This window comes from Callorhinchus milii, unplaced genomic scaffold (genome assembly GCF_018977255.1).
Source record: "Callorhinchus milii isolate IMCB2004 unplaced genomic scaffold, IMCB_Cmil_1.0 Scaffold3, whole genome shotgun sequence".
NCBI classification, from domain to species: domain Eukaryota; kingdom Metazoa; phylum Chordata; class Chondrichthyes; order Chimaeriformes; family Callorhinchidae; genus Callorhinchus; species Callorhinchus milii.
Window position 1 is genome coordinate 66779411 of NW_024704744.1, and position 21078 is coordinate 66800488.

General features: G+C 39.5%; 1 protein-coding gene across 1 annotated transcript in view; it reads right to left on the reverse strand.

The window, feature by feature from the left end:
• igf2r (insulin-like growth factor 2 receptor) overlaps positions 1–21078 on the reverse strand; it is a 77660-nt gene that overhangs the window by 34911 nt on the left and 21671 nt on the right. Inside the window, exons 9-23 of the mRNA XM_042332897.1 lie at positions 19578–19761; positions 18001–18104; positions 17184–17345; positions 16524–16685; positions 15333–15482; positions 13487–13624; positions 12124–12271; positions 11681–11858; positions 9830–9945; positions 8740–8902; positions 5935–6114; positions 5379–5474; positions 3679–3780; positions 2913–3087; positions 1059–1229 (exon numbers count right to left, since the gene is read on the reverse strand). Of these exons, the coding sequence (XP_042188831.1) occupies positions 1059–1229; positions 2913–3087; positions 3679–3780; positions 5379–5474; positions 5935–6114; positions 8740–8902; positions 9830–9945; positions 11681–11858; positions 12124–12271; positions 13487–13624; positions 15333–15482; positions 16524–16685; positions 17184–17345; positions 18001–18104; positions 19578–19761 (2229 nt within the window). The remainder of the gene's footprint in view (positions 1–1058; positions 1230–2912; positions 3088–3678; positions 3781–5378; positions 5475–5934; positions 6115–8739; positions 8903–9829; positions 9946–11680; positions 11859–12123; positions 12272–13486; positions 13625–15332; positions 15483–16523; positions 16686–17183; positions 17346–18000; positions 18105–19577; positions 19762–21078) is intronic.

The window sequence follows — 21078 nt, forward strand, 5'->3', positions numbered from 1 at the left end:
GACCCTTAAATGAAGATTAAGAAATCAGAAGGAAAAAAAAGTAAAACACGTTGATACAATTTATAAGGGAAATAAATTAATAACAATCCTTGCATTTGATTTAGCGCTTTTCACATTTTCTTAACGTCTCAAAGCGCTTCACAGATGTTCTGTAAAGTGAATCGACTGTATATTTGTGAGCAAAATGCGGCAGCCAATTGCGCACAGCAGTGTCCCACAAACAGTCGTGGATTGAAATGACCAATTTATTATTGATTTTTTGAGGGATTATTATCAGGCGTGTGGAATAAGAAAACAGGCCCAAGGTTTCATGCTGCCAGGAATCGAACCCAGGTCTCTCGCTTGAGAAGTGAGTGCTCTAACCACTGAGTTACACGACTCAAATACTATAACGTGCCCTTTTTAATGTCTACTTTCGTAGGTAGGGATAACAAACACAAAAACATTGCAAGGTTGCGACAACCAGAACCTACTTTTGGAAGTCTAATCATCAGAAGTGAACCAAACTTGTTTTGAAACCAATTTATGGATTTATTTTCTTGGGCCAATATAGTTTTGAAACAAATGGATATCGCCCCCAATATATTCTGAAGGTTTTCAGCACTGACACTATTTGATTGTTTAATAACAGCTCAAGCTGGTTGGGCCTGGATTCAAAAATGGCAAAACATTTGGAAAGAAGATGTTGTGATCTATTCACTAAGGCAGTGTCTGCACTTTCTAAACTGAGTTTCGATGCTCTGAAAACTAAAATTAAGATCAACATTGAATAATTATGCTCAGTTATTCTCAGATTGTCAAAATGACACCTTTTTACATGAATATTATGCATGGTTATGAACATATACCATGCATAATCAAGTTTGCATACTTGATTTTGAAGAACGTTGCACATATCCATTACTAAGAGAATGGATGAACATGAGTCTTGTGAGGCAGAGGAAGGAAAGAATGAGAAAGAACTATTTAGACCCACTAAGAAAAACTTACAGGATGGTATTAATTGGAAAATAAACAATTCACTACTGAATCATACAAGACCGAAATCAAAGACTTACCACTAACAAGACAGTCCACGGGGGCTGGGAAACAAGCCAATGCTGTGTAAAATTCAAAGTAGGTGTCATGCACATGTAGAGCAACACCAATTTCTTCACGCAGAAACTTGAGTGTCCCAGGGTAGGAATCAGGATCACAAACAAAACGGATAATGAATTTATCCTGAGTCCCTGCACAGGAAAGTAACAATGAATTCTCAGATTAAGAGCATTTATTTATTTGCACAAGGACAAAAGCATAGGTGGCTTTGTAATGGATAAATGGATTAAGGCGTAGCAGTTTGCAATAAAAGACAGAGACCAAATAAAAACCCAGGATTTTATTTTCAGTTCATGCTGAGGAAGCTTTTAGTTGGGTAGGAATTGAGCGGATGCAGCTGGCACCAATGCAACAAGGCTAGGAGAGGCAAGGGATGAGCAAACAAGACAGTTTTCCTACTCCTTAGAAAACATTTCCCAGTATGGTTTGCTAAAATCCATGAAAGTCAGGGGGTCATGGCTGCAATCAACTACCAGCATTAACTGTGACAAGGGCTTAATCAATCAAATTAAAACTGGAAATATCAATCATGCAGCCGCACATTCAAACCTGACCCATGTCAACTAGACATTCCTTTCCCCCCAACCTTAACCCAAATTCCAGTCAGTCAGTGGTCCCTGTGAAATATTTGTTCATCTCTATAACCTCCTGTTCAGTTGCCAGTTTTAATGTATACAGGGTGACCAACAAGTTATTTTTCAGCTATCCTATCACCTAATAATTCATAATTTCTTTAAGACTTATTAAACATTGTAATGGCATGACGTTTTGGTTACCTGTACATCAAATTATTTTGCTGAAGCAAGAATGGAATCTTTTTTCTTTTCCAAAACATACTTAAGTCTGACTTGAGATTTTTTTAAAAAAAGGGAGCCCTAGCCCAGTGCAGAACGAATCAAAAACCAACACGTTTGATTAACTGTGCAAGTCATTGCTTCTCATAGTGATGGGGGAAATTGAAAGACGCAAAGACAAGCAGCCCACCCTAGCAAAATTATTTGTGACTCTGGTCTGTTTCAGAGCAACAACAAAAGAACAACATGGATGTAAGTCAGGGAATCCCTGAGAACATTCAACAACATAAGGTTGAGGAGAAAAAAAAACAATCTTTCGCTCCAAAAAGTTCAGTTAGTTATATAACCCATACTGCTTCATAATTGGAATACTCCATAACTGGAATACTTCATAACACCACAGCAATCAATATTGGCAAGAAAAATTATAGTGGAAGAATTTGCATGCGATTTTTCTCTCAATAATTTTCTAGATGTTACTTTTTGTACATTGGGTATTTGTAAAAGATGCAGACAAAAAGCAACTATATCATTATCCCCAAATGATTCAGAAGCTTGGAAGTATTTAGAATAGAATCGTATAGCATAGAAGGAGGCCATTTGGCCCATCATGTCCACGACAGTTCTTTGAAAGAGCTCTCCAAATTAATCCCTCTTCCCCTGCTTTCTCCCCATAGCCCTGCACATTTGTCCTCCCCAAATATCTATCTACTTCTCTCTTGAAAGTTGTTACCGAATCAGCTTCCACCCTTTCAGGCAATGCATTCCAGATCCAAACAACTCACTGTGTGAAAAAAATTCTCCTCACCTCTGGTTCTTTTGACAACTATTTTAAACCTGTGTCATCTGGTTACTGACCCACTTGCCAGTGGAAACACTTTCTCGCTGTTCACCCTATTAAGTGCCCTCATAATATTTAACATAATTTAAAGTGGTGAGTCAGGTTTTTCATAGCCTATTGCCCAGATAATGGTCATGGAATAGTTAACTCATCATTCAGACTGTTGAAGATGCTCCTACCTGCTTCTGCCACGAATGGACCTTTGTAAGTGAGGGTTATGAGACCATCAGTAGAAAGCTCAAGATCCGTTTCCAGTGCAACTTGCCGTATTGGTGCATTTTTTTCAATCTCACATCCAGCTGCAGACTGTTCACCAAATTTCCCACATTCACTTAAACTACCGCAGATGTTAAGCTGTAAGGGTTAAAGGAAGTGAAATCAGGAGAAGCTTGAGTAGCACAAATACAAAATTTTAAATTAAAGAATCAATTTATGAAAAAGGAACCATTTATTACTTAGTTCGTCAATGTGACAATTAATAACTAAACTAGACATATGAACTCACAATAATTTGAAATGAAAACATGACGAATGGAATAAACTTACACAAAGACTCTACCCACTTGGCAAAGAATGCTTAGATGCAAACCAACGGTATTTGTTTAAACATCTTATTCAGCATTAAACCTAGATTTAATCAACTTTCCCACCACAAGAAACCGCTGTATTCATCAGGGTGGTCCAGCGCTTTGAGATGTCTCCACAAGGCCAAATAATCAAATGCAAGTATTATTATTACCTTTTGGATATCACTGGCTAGATACCCTATATGAGAAATATCCACGGGCCACATAAGCAATATTTGTGCATTTCCCTTCCAGAAACAAAACATTTATATTGCACATTTTTCCTGTTGGAAGGACATCTCAAAGCACTCAACGCATGAGATTTTAATCTATAGGTGCTACATCCAATGCAAAAATGATGTATATTAAAGTATCTAACCTTAAAGGTTGCTTGGTTTCCACTCACTTTATAACCATTTTTTGAAGACAGAGGCAGAAAGTTAAAGATAAAACCAGTGTTGGGATCCTTCACTGAACAGTTCTAGAAAGAAAAGAATCAGGTGACATTTTTATTAATAATAATTTTTCTGGATTTTTAAAAATATTTCAGGCAACAAATTACGATTCGCAATAAGCTATCAATAATAATGATTGGTAACTTTAGAGATCAATTGTGGTACAAATATTTCTGTAGCAATCAGCCTTTTCTCCCCATACTGTAATTTTCCTAACCTTAGAACAAAGAAAGCAAATTAAGGATCTAGAAGCAGTTTGTTACTGTACAATCTAAAACTAATCACACTACTTTAATTTTTAGCCCATCAGTGATCAGTTTTAGAATCATTTGTTTCACAAGATTTTTAATCTTCCAATTCCCCTTACCTCTTACCTCATGTTTTTTTTCTCCCATTTCTATCTTTAAATTATCAGTTACCATCATGTAAAATGAAATATGTACCACAGGCCAATATTGTTCCCTAACCCAAAAGTCATCCCAGAAAATTCAAATCAATTTAATTATTGTGAGATTTTACTGGTGTAAACTTGCTGCTATATTTAACTACATAAAACTGCAAATTAAATGCAAATTATTTTCAGTCCATCCAGCCTGCCTTTTGATTCACGTTAAGGAAATGACCCATCCTGCTGCTCTCAGTAAAACCTAGTTATATTGGTTTATCCAGTTTACAATTCCACCTCAACTAAATTCAAAATAAATGACTACTTATCTCAGTTTGTAGATCTCAGGTTGTAGGATGTTGCTGGCTGCAAATTAAATGCTACATTTGCCTACATAAGAGTTTGTTTCTAATTTCATCTAGTAAAGCCCTTTGAGAAGTTATTTTCCTTGTAATAATAAAAATGAGCTGTTTGAGAAGTGCAACGGTAAGAATTTGTTCTTTTACCAGACTTCAATTTAGCATCAATTGTTATGAATGTCTTTTCTCAAAGAATGGTGATGTGAATATTAATAATAATATTAATTAATATGCTTTTTAAAAAGTTATAACAATTTTGTGAAATTTATTATTTTGAATAAAAATATTTAATAACAGCTCTGGAGAAAATGTTACTCAATCACCATTCTTTGAGAAAAGGCATTCAGTTGTTCATAACAATTGATGCTAAATTGAAGTCTGGTAAAAGAACAAATTCTTAGTGTTGCACCTCTCAAACAACTCAGACAGGTAGTGCAGAAGAACTGCTGGCCATCTGAATTCAAGCATATTAAACCATTTGTATATTCTAAAACAACAAAGCAAATAATAATTTGGTCACTCAATCCACGCCTGTTTGTGGGACACTGCTATGCGTAATTGGCTGCCGCGCTTTGCCCACAAATATACAGTCAATTCACTTTACAGTACATTCTGTGAAGCACTTTGAGCCGTCTAGAAGACATGAAAAAGCGGCTATATCAAATTCAAGGATTATTATTATATTGTAAAGGACTCCACAGGTGTAAGCTTTGAAGACTGGTACATAATTTTCTATCAGGTACAAGGCCTAACACATTTGCAGGATTTTGCAGTTTGATGGTTGAAAAGAAGATTTCACAACAGTTTTACAATGAGATTGCTTTGAAGATCAAATATAACTCTAGATTAGCAATTTAGCATTTACGTTTCTACCTCTTACCTCGTTCTTCGCTGTTGTGATCGGGCAGGCTGCTTCAGTTTCCCACAAAAACGTGACCACACAGTCGATGTCATTAACAAACCTTGGACCAGTGGACTGTGAACAAGGATATTAAAAAAAATTAAATGGGTGTGCATCACACCTATTACATTGCACAAGAAATTCTTGGCATTATTTTCAAAGACAGTATCCTGCACATTAGATAGTGAGCTGCAATGGTTCCTTGTCACACCATTCATTGAAATGCTAAATTAAATCAAGTTAAATTTCTCCAGGGATGTGAAAACTGCCCTGTATGTAACCTATTGCAAAGATGCGTCATACAAGTAAATTGTGGTGGAACTTTACTAAGTTAAGATAGTTAGAGTTCTCAGTAATAGGGCTTTTTTAAAAAAAAAATGTAACAATTTTGTGAAATTTATTATTTTGAATAAAAATATTTAATATGACTCTGGATAAAATTTTACCCAATCATCATTCTTTGAGAAAAGGCATTCAGTTGTTCATAATAACAATTGATGTTAAATTGACGTCTGGTAAAAGAACAAATTCTTACCGTTGAACCTCTTAAACAACTCAGATGGATACGGGTAGTGTAGAAGAGAGTTTTGCCATCTGAATTCAAGCATATTGAACCATTTGTATATTCCAAAAGAACTCGACCCACTCCTTCCAGCTTGGGACCATTTTGGGCAATTCCAAGATTACTGATGGCCACTTTCTCAAAAATCATGTCCTAAACACAAATAAAACAACAAAACCAGCAAATGAATACTGGCACTGTATAAATCATTAGCTCCAATACTTTAATGCTATTAAAGTACAATATTAAATTTGTATAGTGCCTTTCTCAGCAGGAGGACGTCCGGGCTCTGGACAGTCAGGGATTTGGACCTGAGCTGGGGGTCGGAGGTTGGAGAGCAGTGAGGGCAGCCGAAGGCTCAGTCGAAGAGGAGGGTTTTGAGACGTACCTTGATGGAGGCAAGGCAGGGAGTGAGGTGAAGAGAATGTGGGGTGGAGTTTCAAAGGGTGGGGCTAGAAAGGCTGAAGGCCCGACCACCAATGGTGCGGTGGGCCGAGCGGGGGGCACGGAGCAGGACACAGCCAGAGGGAGTGGAGAGATTGATACAGGATCAGAGGTCACAGAAGGAGGAGCAAGACTGTGGAGGGTCTTGAAGGCGAGGACAAGGATTTTAAACTCTATCCCCTGGGGAATGGGGAGCCAGTGGAGCTGGTCGAGGGTGCTGTTGATGGGTCACGGAGTCTGGTATGGGAGAGGACACAAGCTGCAGAGTTCTGGATGATATGCAGCTTGTGGAGGGAAGAGTTGGGAAGACCCACAAGCAGGGAGTAGGCGTAGTCGAGCCTAGATGTGATGAATGCGTGGATGAGTGTTTCGGCGGCCTGAGGGGTGAGTGAGGCAGTGTCGGAGCTGGGTGATGTTGCGGAGATGGGGGAAGACAAAGCAGGTCATGACAGAAATGTGGGGTAGAAAGGAATAGTTGAGGGTCGAGCAAGAAACCAAGGTTTGGACTGGCTCAGTGAGGTGGAGTGTGCAACCAAATATGGTGATGCTGTCAGTGCCTGAGGTGTGGAAGTGCTGACGGAAACCAGCAACATTCAACTGTAGAAAGTTAGCTCTCATCCAGGACTTGATGTCTGACAGATATTCTGTTAGGGCAGCAGTGGTCCTGGAGTCAAGAGTGGAGGCAGAGAGATACAGTTGCGTGTCATCTGCATACATGTGGAAGTTGACCCCATGTTTGCAGATGATGCCGTCAAGGGGGAGCATGAACATATGGAAGAGGAGGGGACCAAGGACAGAGCCCTGAAGCACGCCGAATGAGATGGTGTGGGGGCTAGAGGAGAACCGTTTATGGAGATGGTGTAAGAGGTAGAATCTGAACCACTCAGGGACAGAACTGTGAAGGTTGAGGCGAGAGGAGAGGTGGTGGAGGAGGATAGAGTGGTCAACGGTAGTGAAGGATGAAGAGGTAGAGGGAGCCCTGGTCACAGATAAACAAAAAGTAATTGATTTCATGGGATGGGGGAGAGAAAAATGTTGCTCAGAAACTGGTGAAGGTTTATACAGCAATTGTAAATACAGCTGAATATTTGGTGAAGAAAGTCGATTTAGTGCTTAGGTCACACTGGGTTTGAGGTATAAATTTGTTTTTAAATGTTAAACACTTTTGAGACTATTTGGGTTGATCTAAACACAAGTGGTTGGAAATTGGTCACTGCAGACTGTATTAAGAACTAATGTTTTACAGATGTAGTTTTGAAAGTAGGGATTTTTTTAAAAAGATAATCCAGGCTCGGTACTTAAGAGGCAAAGCTAGCTGTCCAGTAGAGGTGGGCTGTCCAGTATTCAGAGAGGTTTACAATATCCCATAGATCCCTTATGTATATTCTTTCTTCTGTAAACCACAATAATTTTATATAGTGTCTTTCAACAACAACAACTTGGATTTATATAGTGCCCTCCACGCCGGACGGCGTCTCAGAGCGCTTCACAGTAACGGATCCTGGGGCCGAGCCAAGGGAATGGGGAGGAAGGTGACCAAAGGCGTGGTCGAAGAGAAAGGTCTTCAGCAGAGACCTGAAAATAGGAAGAGAGGGAGCGAGACTAAGGGAGTGAGGAAGGGAATTCCAGAGCCTCGGGGCATAGTGGCTAAAGGCATAGCCGCCGAGGGTGGAGCGGAGGACTCAGGGGACGAGGAGGAGGCGAGACCCGGAGGAACGAAGACAACAGGTACTGTTTTGAGGAGAGAGATCAGAGAGGTAGGGGGTGCAGAGGACTGGAGGGATTTGAATACAAGGGTGAGGATCTTGAAGTCGATCCTCTTCGGGATAGGCAGCCAGTGCAGTCTGGCAAGGACTGGGGTGATCGGGGAGCGGAGTTTGGTGCAGATGAGAATGCGGGCGGCAGAGTTTTGAATGATCTGGCTTTTATGGATGGTAGTGGATGGGAGACCGCCAAGGAAGGCATTAGAATAGTCCAGCCGAGAGGTGACAAAGGCATGGACTAGGGTTTTAGCGTCTTTCATACTGGGAAGATCTCTCAGTCTCACAGAGCTGACTGGAAATTTTGAGCTGACGTGTTTTGGGGGTGAGGGAATTGAGGAAGGTGTGTGGGGGGGGGCAAAACAGTCAAAATGCCAACACCACCATGCATTTATTATAGAGCATTCAAGCACGTTAGTGTTAGAGCGCTTAATAGTGACAGAGCTTGAAAGCGAGACGAGGAGGCAACCATAGGCAAAGCCAAAAACGAGGGTCTTCAGATGCAATCTGACTGGCAAGGAGAGGGGAAGGTGAAGAGATTGGGGCAGAGATTCCAGAGATAATATATACTTACCGATTCACTTTCATATCGCATCTTGCAAACTGCTGCATAATGGTCACAACCTTGGACATGGTTCAAAGGTCGGCAGATATTAATGTAATACTTCTTATGTTGTTTTGGAGTGGTGTCCATGGCATACCAGTTGCTTTCATCCTTGTCTTCAGACTTGGATAAACTGAGATGAAACATTTTACAAAGCATTAGCTCAGAGTAACATCCAACTGAAATGTGGGGACAATGAACAAAATCTGTAAATAGTCAGCCAAAAATCTGCACATGCGGACTTCAACAGCAAGAACAGGGTCAGGTTGAGTGGCGATGTCCTTCCCATATTGAATTCCTTATGGATACTTAATGGCTATTTGGATAAGTTGAAAATCAAGAAATTAATGCAACAAATTTCACTACTTGCCAAATATAAAAGGGATCGATCAATTAATTATCTCAGTACAGAAAGGATTATGTAAATTGCACATTTCAAGTTATTACCACTAGAGACCCTCCTGAGCTACTGAATCTGCAATAACATTACAATATAGGCCTGAGGAATCCTTCTGGTGTGAGCCATAAGATCAGATTTTTAACATTTAGATGGCTGCCAAATTAGGATCCAAGGAAATTAAAAATTTTCCAAAATGTATAATCTAATTTTTAGCAGAATCTTAAGGTGAAAACCATCAAGATTTTCAGACCTGCTACAGCAGACTCATACACCAGATAGAAGATGTAATGACTATTGTGTGCTTTACATTCCAATATATGTAGCACAGCTTAACATTTGGAAGTTCAGAAGTAAAACCTTTTTAAAAAAAAACTAGAAAAGAATTGCAATTGGACTTTCCCTCAAGTTATTTGAAATGTTATGACTGATAAAAAATATACACTCTGGTTAGACTCATTACCTCACCTCCGACCAAAAAAAGGCTGTACATGGTTCTCTGCATTTAAGATGACAAACAAAAATTCTCCTTCTTTGAATTCTCAGTAATGGGAACTGGAGACAAACACGTGCCTGTCAGACATCCTAACCAAACAGAGTCAAACTTTTTTCCAAGCTGCAATTTGAAAATATGTAAATAAAGTGGTACTGCAGTACTCTCACCTTGACAAGTCATACTGTTGTTTGTTTTCCTCATCAGTCACTATACACTCTAGGGGCACCTCAGGGCAGGCATATCTGGTGTACCACTTGAAGTTGTAAGTGGAGTCGTCTTCCTCCTAATAAAAAATTAAATGTTGTCAAATGTAGTATTAACTCAAGGAATTCTGCCCAAATTGTAAGCCAAATAGGAACAACCACCTACTGGATACAGACAAAGGACACAGTTAAAAGTACAAAGGACAAGTTTTGAGTTTGGTACATTTGTTCCATAGTCCCACATAAAAGGAATCATATGATATGCATTTCACAAAGAATGTGCAAATTGTCACATTTCTATGCAAATGAAATACAGTTCTGCTTCATCTTCAGGAATAACAAGAAATTGGAGGAATCAACTAAGGTTTAAAGATTTAAGACCTCAAGATTTTTATGATGAGATACTGCTTACAAAGTTTGCATAGTCTTTTATTTAAAAACACATACCACTTCTGAATTTGGAATTTATGTTATCAAATAGTAAGCAAACAGTGCCCATTGTAACAAAACAATTTTCATTGGGCAGGAAAATTGAAATAGTACAATCTCTTAAAAACAAAGGGGTCACCTATAAATCAATGTATATAAATTGATACATTTGCACTTGAGAAAAATTAATTTCTGCTGCACACAATGTTTTTTTTCCAACCAAGGACTAAAGTGTCAATGTGTGCAAAGCTATTAAGCAGATAATTAGTTTGAAATTGTAAGATGAAATGAAACAAAGAAACAAACAGGTTTCATTATTGATCAAGGCCAATTTGTTGGAATTGGAGTCCAGTTTCACTAACTTTTCCAATATTCTCTGAAGATTGCGGTGGACCTAATCCTATGATGCGAAGATGTGAGAATGAAGATATGGAATAAAAGAACTTGGTCCAGCTGTTTTAACCAACAGATGCCAATTTTCAGAGTACAGTTGCCATATTATAAGAGGTGCATTTGAATGAGCTGGACGATAAAGTTATAGCACTCTCTTTTCTAGCAGCAAAGCACAGCTATCCACTCATTGTTGAGGTATTCACAAGGGCAGATTGCAAACTTGTTTGCAAGGCACAAAATATCTGGAACAGTCTCATTGGGCAGGAAAATTAAAATAGCACATTTCAGACACGAAAAACTGGTAAATTTTCATTACGTTTTGAGATGCAAGCACTACAGACTTGAGTTAGAACACTCTTTCTCCATCTTTGAGACATCAGGTACAAGTCGGCCTAAATCGCTAGAACACATTACCAATGGAACATATTACCAGAAAGGGTCAGGAAGTCAGGAAACAATCTGTTTAAGAATTGGCTCAATATTATAACAGGTAGGGTTGGTATTCTGGAAGCATGAGCTCATATCCTCACACAATCTTGTAATCATGCAGGAATATGATCTCTCTCTGTACCCTCAGGGGTCTAAGTGTAACAAGCCCTCAAAACACTATCAACTGACAACACTCCTTTCCAAAATATTCAGCACTGGCACAAACTGGTTGCCGTTTGAAAATGAGTGGAAGAAACCCTACTAGTTTAAATACAGGAAGTAGTACTTCTGAGATATATTATTCAGTACATCCTAAATTTGCAACATTTTAGGTTTGAAATTTTGGTATAATCGTTCCCATCACATTATACCAACACAGACCATACATCATCCTTGGATAATTAAGCTGTACCAAACTGGAAGCAGGTTTGTATCTGCGCACATCTCCTTTTGAAGTGCCCCAAACTAGACCGTAACAGCAGTCAGGATTTTAATTTCATCATTGGCTAGATCCAAACCCAAGTCTACAATGCTAACTTAATGTAGGATAGTCTAAATTCTCACCTGAAATTCAGGCTGCCCTACTCCTGCATCCCAATCACACAGGAACGTTATGAGCGTGGAACGCTGAGTATGTTGAACGCTGTTATAGGGTGTTCCATTTGTATAGGTCAGATGAATGATCCCATCATAGTATGTCAGCTTGGAGTTGAAGAATCCTAGGTTCCAAGCTTTCTTATTGCTAAATAATGGACATTAAGTATTAGAACACGTTTTAAAGAAAATGTGACTCAATTTGTATTTAGGGGCACCTAAGTGAATATCAGTATACAAAGCACCAATTTCAGTCTAGAAGTATGAAGAGCTGATGTAATAGTGGAAAGGTAATTAATAGTTAAATTTCTTGAATGGTCGATAACACTTTGCTTTTAGTGCATCACAGCCCACACCAGAGCTCCAAATGATATCAGGTGTAAACATGTCATTGGTAAATTTGAAATGCTTACCTTGAATCTACCTGACAGGCACCAGCATTGGGTGGACACAACTCCTGTGATACATTACCACAGACATTTAAATAGAAGTTGTATTTTGGAGTAGTAACATCGTATGCAGTTCCCAGTTTAGTCAGTGGTGAAAGGTCAAGTGAAAAGCCTATTGTAATAAAAAACAATTTTGAACAGTGAATGAGTAGAGAATGCAATCAAAATGCTGAAGCAACACACTCAATTTCCCCTTCTCTCTAGAAGATGACAAAAGCTTACACTAAACTAGCAACCAGATTGATCCCAACTTAGCAATCGAACATTCCATTTGTACAAAGTCAATATTACTAGGTCACAACTAAAATGTCAATTGAATGGGACTATTTGGGAATTTGTACTGTACCACTGTAACCTGAAAAAGCCTAGCCAAATTTCAAACATCAGTTCTTTTTGGGACACCAATTATTAAATAACAATAAATAATTATAACTTCATTTTTTTCCAATTTGACAATCAAAATTAGAAAAAGTTTGAATTATAGAACGTTCATAACATCTCAAACCCATTTACAAATATCGTCATGGAGCAGACATGCGTCACTAACGGTCCACAAACCACTATGGGGTGTTTGACCAATTTAAAAAAATGTTTTAGTCAGTATGACATGCTAAAAACCATCCTAAACTACATAGCTTGCCATCAACATTGTCTGCTCGGCTTTCCACTGCTTGTTCAGTTAGGACCACCCTACCAGTTAGGGTTTTGGCTTGCACTCTTAACAGGAGCCAAGTGGGAAGAATTCTGGCTGGTCCTGTTGCTGGGTGAGGCTGGCTCATCTGTCTTCAGCAGTGGCCTAGAGTACTGCGACCCACCTGATTCATAAACTGAACTACTGAGATCGCACAGAGGGTTGACTCAATTCCAACATTCTGTTGACAAGCATGTCACCTTGGAGGCAGCTCAGTTGCAGTACAGTTTAGCACCATTCTCCCCAAAGAGGATAATCACTAGTTGGTCATTTAATATACGGCAAGTGCAGATTTCACCTCATTAGGTGGAAAGCAAGTACCAGGGAACGCCTTGCAAGCTTCTGAATATTACATACTGACGTAGCTTTGCTATATGCTATAAGTGGCCTCATCATCCACTGAAATAGAATCATGGCTTAACAAATACTTCAGTTTACCTGATCTCAAAGATCAAAAAGAAAAGAATTTGAAGTCTATGGATCTTACAGAAGACGTAGGATTAAAAATTTAAGTCATTCAGCAAAACAGTTGTAGGTGAGGCCTGAACATTTAAAAACAAAGCCGTTGAAACCCAAACTATTGAAAGACATCAATATGTATTGGAAAAACAAAATTCAAACGCAAGCATGACTTACCAGCCTCTGGATCTGAAACCCTACAGTGATCTCCCTGTTTTTTTGATAGGACACAAGCAGCAGCAGTGTGCCATTCAATTTCATATAAACAGCTATCAGTTTCAGAGTTCTTTACAATAGGAGGCCTCTCCAGATCCCCTGTGGAGTGAGAAAACTTTATTATGCAAAGACAAATCACTATCAACTGAAAACCGCAAAATAGTTTCATATCATATTTGAGCAAGTACAGAAGTATTAGCATGATATCTATCCACAAAAGATGGTGTGCATCAATCTCAAGAGTTTAGACCAGGCCTTGGGATGTCCTCCCGACGTGAAAGGCACTATACAAATGTAATTGTGTTGTTGGCTGTAAAAATCCAGAGTGACTTCAGGCCCAAAACAGAGCAGATTTTAGTACTAAACTGATCGTCTGCTACAGAAACTAAAACAATTGATACTTGTAGAAAAAGAGATTGGAGCCAAAGTAAATTGGGTCAGAGTAAAGAGATTTCAACTTGGCATCTGGCCTGACATTGCAGTGTTCAATGATTCAAAGTTGTGAAGAGAAGTAATTAACCAGCAATGCCCCAACAAGTAGATGGTATAGCTGGGAAGTTGATCATTCATGAATCAGGTATGAAAATATGACCACAAAACTGTCCACATTCCACCCAGAATAGTTGCTTTAGGTCTAAGAAAATAAATTGTTTATCTGTTTCCATTATACAAAGTGCAAATGAGGCCTTTTAGATTAAAATACAAAAGAAAAAAAATCACTTTATTCCAATATTTGAAAGCAAATCCCTCCCTCTTTTCTTTCTTAACAACAGATGAGAAGCTAAGACTTAGCCCTATATGCCTGTTGAGGTGGTTGTTGAAAATAGATCAGGACTATTTGAAAAAAGGGGATTTCTCCTGATGTCCTAGAATACCAATCTCCAAATAAAATTGGTCATTCACTTCATTTCCATTTATGGGGAAATGCTGAGCACAAGTTGGCTACTATATTCACCGACAAACATCCGATTACTACACTTTACAGAAAAAACACTGAAACACCATAAGGATGTTTTGATGCAATATGGCACTATTTTAACTACAAAGATTATGCAACTAATTGCAATTTACATAGCACCTTTCGTGTCAGCAGGATATCTCAAAGTGCTCATCAATGCTGGGTGAGTGTCTGAGTTGGGGTTGGGAGATAAACGACCAAAAGCATAGTTAAAGAAGAACAGTTTGAGAGGTGCCTTTAAAACTCTCAACTCAAAGGTTGCAACATCTTCTGTGGGCTAATCAGGAGATAAAAATCCCACAAATGAAATTGGGAGCAATTCTGACATTGAAGGTTAAGCAGTATGGGAAAAACAAAACTTTTCATTGCACATGGCTACACTTTACCTTAACTGGGATTCATAAGGTGATAAAGATAGCAAGAATAAGGAAATATCCTGTTCATCACTTTAATAAAAATGAATATAATTTAACACAATCATGAATAGATCTAGGTATAGACTCAACTTGGTATAATTAATTCCTAATGTTGGATTAAATTAGGTAATTTTCTATATTCCCTTCTAACACGCTATTTTCTTCCCATCAGAAAATTCCCCTGAAAGACGAATCTCGTCATTACTGCTGGAATACATACTTCTTTGGCTACACTTTCGATCATCTGACCCCTCCTCACCCTCTTTAGCACCTATCCATCATCCATTCTTCTGATGTAAAATGCGCTATATAAACGTAAATTGTATTGTAATACTGCTTTATGAGCACTGAACAAGCACTGAAGCAGTTATGTTCTGATGAGCCATGTGCACGTCATGTAGCATTATTGGTCAAACAAGACAGAAAAGCTTACCAGGTTTACACACAAAAGTGATGATGGTTTTGATTCGAATATTTTTACGTTTGTCACAGAGATCACCATCCGAGTATGTGAGCTGAATATTATTGCCAACTATTTTAGGAGCTGAAACAAATTTTCCAAGACTCTTTTTTTGACTCCCACCTAAAACATGAGAAGACAAAAATAATTAGACATTGTGATCAGAAGAGAAGTTTCAGGTAAAGGCTCTTCATCCCATTTTGCTCTCATACCTCCAGAATTCCTTCCTTTATCCTCTTACCTCTAAAACAATGATGCTCAAACAACTCTGGTGTCCTAGCCTCAACCAACCTTCTTGGCAACCCACTTCAGCTGTGCAAAGAGACTGCCTGGTACCTGCCCTAGACAAGTTTGATGTTCATTGGGCCAAATTTCATATCAGGTAATACTTCACACAGTCTATTTTCAGAGGATTCTTGAGTGGATGAATAAACTGGGATCAATAGATTATAAAACGGCATTAAAGCAGAATATGAATTTGTTTCCCAGTACTGTTTTGAATAGACAAGGTTATTCCATAACTGGAGAAGGAAGCCATTGTTTCTTAAACCCACTTCAGTCTGCAAAAATACAACCTCAACTAGGAATTCAGCAAATAACTAAAGTAAACATCTAATACCAATATAGCACCATTTTTTTATATGAACTTGAATTTACAAAGTTAAGCTCTATTGACTTTTGAACAATGCATTCCTTTAGTTCCAAGGCAGCTCGACAAAATGGAATGAATTAACCTCACAGCACATTTACAAACAATCTATTCATTAACATAGGCAGTGGGATTGAAAGAACAGCTTGCTCTGAGAGTCCGTGCAGACTCACTAGGCCAAATGGCCTTCTTCTGCATTGTAAATTTTCTTTGATTCAGTGATAAATGCAATAAAATAAATTCTGGATACAATAAACTAAATATTTGTTTGCATTGCTCACCATTTACTGATCATAAATGTCACCAACATTTCTCCGGTTCTGGTGAATACTCGACATTAGCGAGGGACATGCAGAATGGAAACTTTCACAAATTATATATGCTGCTACAAATGCAAATACAAACATTGCAACATTTAGAATTTCTTACATAAATACAACTGATTTTGTGTCTGTTAAGACCAAGATTGATACGATGAATTAGATCCAACATAAAGACACAGCGTTTTTACTTACTAATGGCACAGATTGCTGCATCGTCAGGACATCCCACGGCTCCCCCATCCTGAAGTATTTGGTGACATACATTAATGTAGAGCTGCCTTCGGTTAGGTGTGCCCTTACTACCGTACACTGCCTCCCAGTTGTGTGTACTGTCAGACTCAGCAACTTCCACAGCTGCACGATAAACAGAAATACTAGCATTTGAAACCATTAATATAAGAAAACAGTTTGGCCATATAAGCTTTACACATAGGATTAACATCTTAAAATACTCCCCATAGAACTTGGCAAAGATAATACACTAATAAAGATGAGCACAGAGGAGAATATAAGGGCGTTGCCCAATGATTGATCAAAGGATTGAGTGTTCTGAAGGAAGGGAGAGAAGGCACAAAGCAAACTGGTTTAGGGGAGTGTTCTGGAGAGCAGTTGGCTAAAGGCTGAAATGGTAAAAGTGAGGAGGTGAGGAACAATTAGTGTGGAGTCAGAAGAATGAAGGGAATGAAAAGAGGGCTGGAGGAGTCAAATCAGACAGAGTGTAAAACAAAAGGATTTTGAAGGACAGGATGACTACCTTAAAGTTGATCTGTTGGGATATTAGAAAAGTTTAATTAAACAGTGCAGCAAAACAAAAATTCTGCACCCAATCTTGAAAGGACTATTAAATCTTACCCGAATATCTTGTTAAACGTGAAAGGTCATAATGTTTCTTTCCATCAGAAGTCCTACAAACGAGGTTTTTCTGTTCGACACATGCATACTTTGTTCCCCAGTTAAAGATATATGTACAATCCACTTCAGTATCAAATTCTGGACCACCTTTGCCTTTATTATCTGCAGAAAAAGGTCAGAATCAAGGCAGTTAATACATGTCTGAGCAGGTGCTCATAGCTGGAATACATATGCAAAAAACTCCCAATTGTTGGTCTTAAAGATATTGCATGATTGACACCTAGTTTTGTTGTACAAAGCCCAGTTCACTGGAAATATGCATTACATGAACTCTCACTATTACCACTTAAATGTTCAAGTTACAAGTGAATGAAACTCATCAGTAAGCATCAACTAATGTACAGCAGATTTGTTGAAACCTAAAACCAATTCCGAGAGCAAAAACAGGTCTAAAGTCCAAACTAGTTCCATAATGACAGTTATAGCAAAATAGGATTTTCAATTTAAGGAGCTCATGGCATTGGCCACTTTAAAGAATGAGAAATCAAGAAATGGTTGCATGATAAAAGTATTCATAAATTAATACTTTATCATGAGAATATTTCACATTTGTCATTATAGTTTGCATTCTTCATGAGAAAATGCATACTTAAAAATGATCCATCACTGGATATGGACAGTCTCAATCAAATGAATTGGAAACAAATTGGAGCTCAAATAGTCTTCCTTGCCAAGTGAGACAGTCAGACCATTAATTTGTACAAACACATCAGACCATTAATGTGGGTCAGTAGCACATTCCAGATATTATCCTTACCAGCTGATTCATTACAATGAAAGTTTATTATAGTCATCCGCCGGAATCCAGAGCTGCACGAATTTCCATCCGTGTAGGTTAATGTAAGGTCACCATCTGAATACCTGGTAATGCAGAACATTTTTTCTTAAATAGGTAGCTCCAGTATGAGATGTAGAACTCATTTCACATTACACATCTGCAATTTCATCTACAACAGCTTGCATTGATTTATATATGCACCTCTCATGCAAAAATGCAAACAAGTTGTCGCAGTGCTATAGGAGTCACAAACAATGCACATCAAAGTTTATTTAAACTAAAAGGTAAGGACAATTAAAAAAATGCATTTAACAACAGAGAGAAACTCAGAACAAGAAACTACAGACAACAGTGACCAAAGCTGATGCATTAGCCCTGGGAGTGATTATTGAGAACAGAGGGAAAGTTGCACAGGTATCAAACATCAAAACACTACAGCCATGTTTATTCTCCATCTTGGCAAATTGAGTTTCATAGATTTTTTTCATAGAATGTTACGGCACAGAATGAGGCCATTCGGCCCATCGAGTCCGTGCCGGCTCTTTGACAGAGCAAGTCATTTTCACTAACCCCAATCACCAGCTTTCTCCCCATAACCCTGCAAACCCAGCTTCCCCAGATACCTATCCAGTTCTCTCTTAAAAGCTGTTATCGAATCGGACTTCACTACCCTTTCAGGCAGATCATTCCAAATTCGAACAACTCGCTGAGTGAAAAAAATTCTTCTAACCTCCCCTCTGCTTCTTTTGGTAGATATCTTAAGACTGTGACCACAAGTCACAGACACACCTACCAGCGGAAACAGCGTTTCCCTATCTAGCTTGTCGAAAACTTTCATGATCTTGAAGACCTCTATCAGGTCCCCGCGTAACCTTCTCTGCTCTAATGGGAAAAGTCTTAACTTTTCCAGCCTGTCCTCATAGCTAAGGTTCCCCATTCCTGGTATCATTCTCGTGAATCTCCTCTGCACCCTTTCCAGTGCCTTAATGTCCTTCCTGAAGTAAGGTGTCCAGAACTGGACGCAGTACTCCAGCTGAGGCCTAACCAGTGTTTTGTACAGATTAACCATAACCTCCTTACTCTTATACTCTATGCCCCTACTAATAAAGCTCAGTACATCAAATGCCTTTTTTACTGCCTTATCTACCTGCCCCACTACCTTTAATGATTCGCTTACTTGAACACCCAGATCTCTCTGTACGTTCACCCCCCTTAAGATTGAGCTACCAAGTCTATATTGCTTCCTATCATTTTTCCTACCTAAGTGTATCACCTCACACTTATCCACATTGAAATCCATCTGCCACATGTCAGCCCATTCCATCATTTACTATTACACTCTAGGGAGGAAGCTGAATGGGGAAGTATGGACTCGAATAATATGGACAGATAAAGCAGAACGTATTTCAAGTCTTATTGGAATACTGTAGTTTACATATCATATGGGACCTGTAATGCTAAAAACAAAATCCTAAAAACTTTCATGATCACTTCATAGCATTTCCACATGATTCTAATTCAGTAACAATAAACTGGCTGTTAAAGCATATTCATACCTCAGCGTCTGATTTTGAAACCTCCCTGCAACCTTACTTAAAGTTCCATCGTGTTTAACTTGACAAGAGGATACAAAACCCCTTTGATCATTACAGTTGCCAGCCTTTACTTCTCCACAGACATTCAGGTAATAGTAATATTCATCAGTTCCATCGCTGGACCTAGTGACGTAGGGAGGAGAACCTAGAAAAAGAACAATTTGGAAAGTTTAAATGAGAGGCAAAGTGTACATTAAGGAGCAGAATTACAGGGTTTTTCTCTTTGACCGTGCCTTCAGCTCCCCTCTCGACTCTCTTCCCCCTCCTCGCTCCCTCCCTTCCCTCCCCTCACCCTGACCATTTCCCCGCTCCTCGCTCCCTCCCTTCCCTCACCATTTCCCCCCTCCTTGCTCCCTCCCCTCACCCTGACCATTTCCCCCTGCTCGGGTCATGACCCAACTGTGCAGCGCCTTGGGACGTCCTCCTGACGTGAAAGGCGCTTTATAAATGGAATCTTGTTGTTGTTGTAACTCCCAACAACAACAACAAGATTTCATTTATAGAGCACCTTTCACATCGAGAGGACGGCCCAAGGCGCTGGACAGTTGGGTCGGGACCCAAGCAGGGGGGGAAATGGTCAGGGGGAGGGAAGGGAGGGAGCGAGGAGGGGGTAAAGAATCGTGAGGGGAGGTGAAGGCACTGGGGGATGGAGTTCCAGAGCATAGGGGCTGAGAGGCTGAAGGCCCGGCCACCGATGGTAGGGTGGTTAGGGCGGGGGATATGGAGCAAACCGGAGCCAGAGGAACAGAGGGTACGGGCAGGTAAGTAGGGGGATAGTAGGTCGGAGAGGTAGGAGGGAGCAAGGCCGTGAATGGCCTTGTAGGTGAGGATGAGGATCTTGAAATCAATCCTCTGGGGGATGGGGAGCCAGTGGAGGCGAGCGAGGGTGGGAGTGATGTGGTCCCGAAGCCTGGTGCGGGACAGTACACGAGCTGCAGAGTTCTGAATGACCTGCAGCTTGTGGAGGGAGGTGCCGGGAAGGTCAGCGATGAGAGAGTTCCCTAGTCCAGCCTTGAGGTGATAAAGGCGTGGACCAGTGTTTCAGCAGCGTGAGGGGTAAGTTTTGGGTCCCACAAAGTTAGACATAGCTCTACAACAAATCTGCAAAAACAAATCACTACCAGTCCCACCTCTGGGTCATCAGATCACCACTGGTACCACTTCCAGCGTGAACCAGTTGGCTTTCGATGCATAGTGCACATGAGCAGGAAGGAAGCTGGCCAGTCTACTCCACAAGCAAGTCCACATCAAATTAAAAGAAAAGGCTTATAAAACTGCCAAGAAAGCAGCAAATCTGAAGATTGGGAGAGTTTTAGAAACCAGCAAAATAAAACTAAAAAACTTATTAAGAGCGAGAAAAAGGAGTATGAGGGTAAGCTAGCTAGGAACATTAAGTCTGATTGTAAAAGTTTTTACAAATATATTAAGAGGAATAGGCTAGTCAGGGTAAATGTAGGTCCAC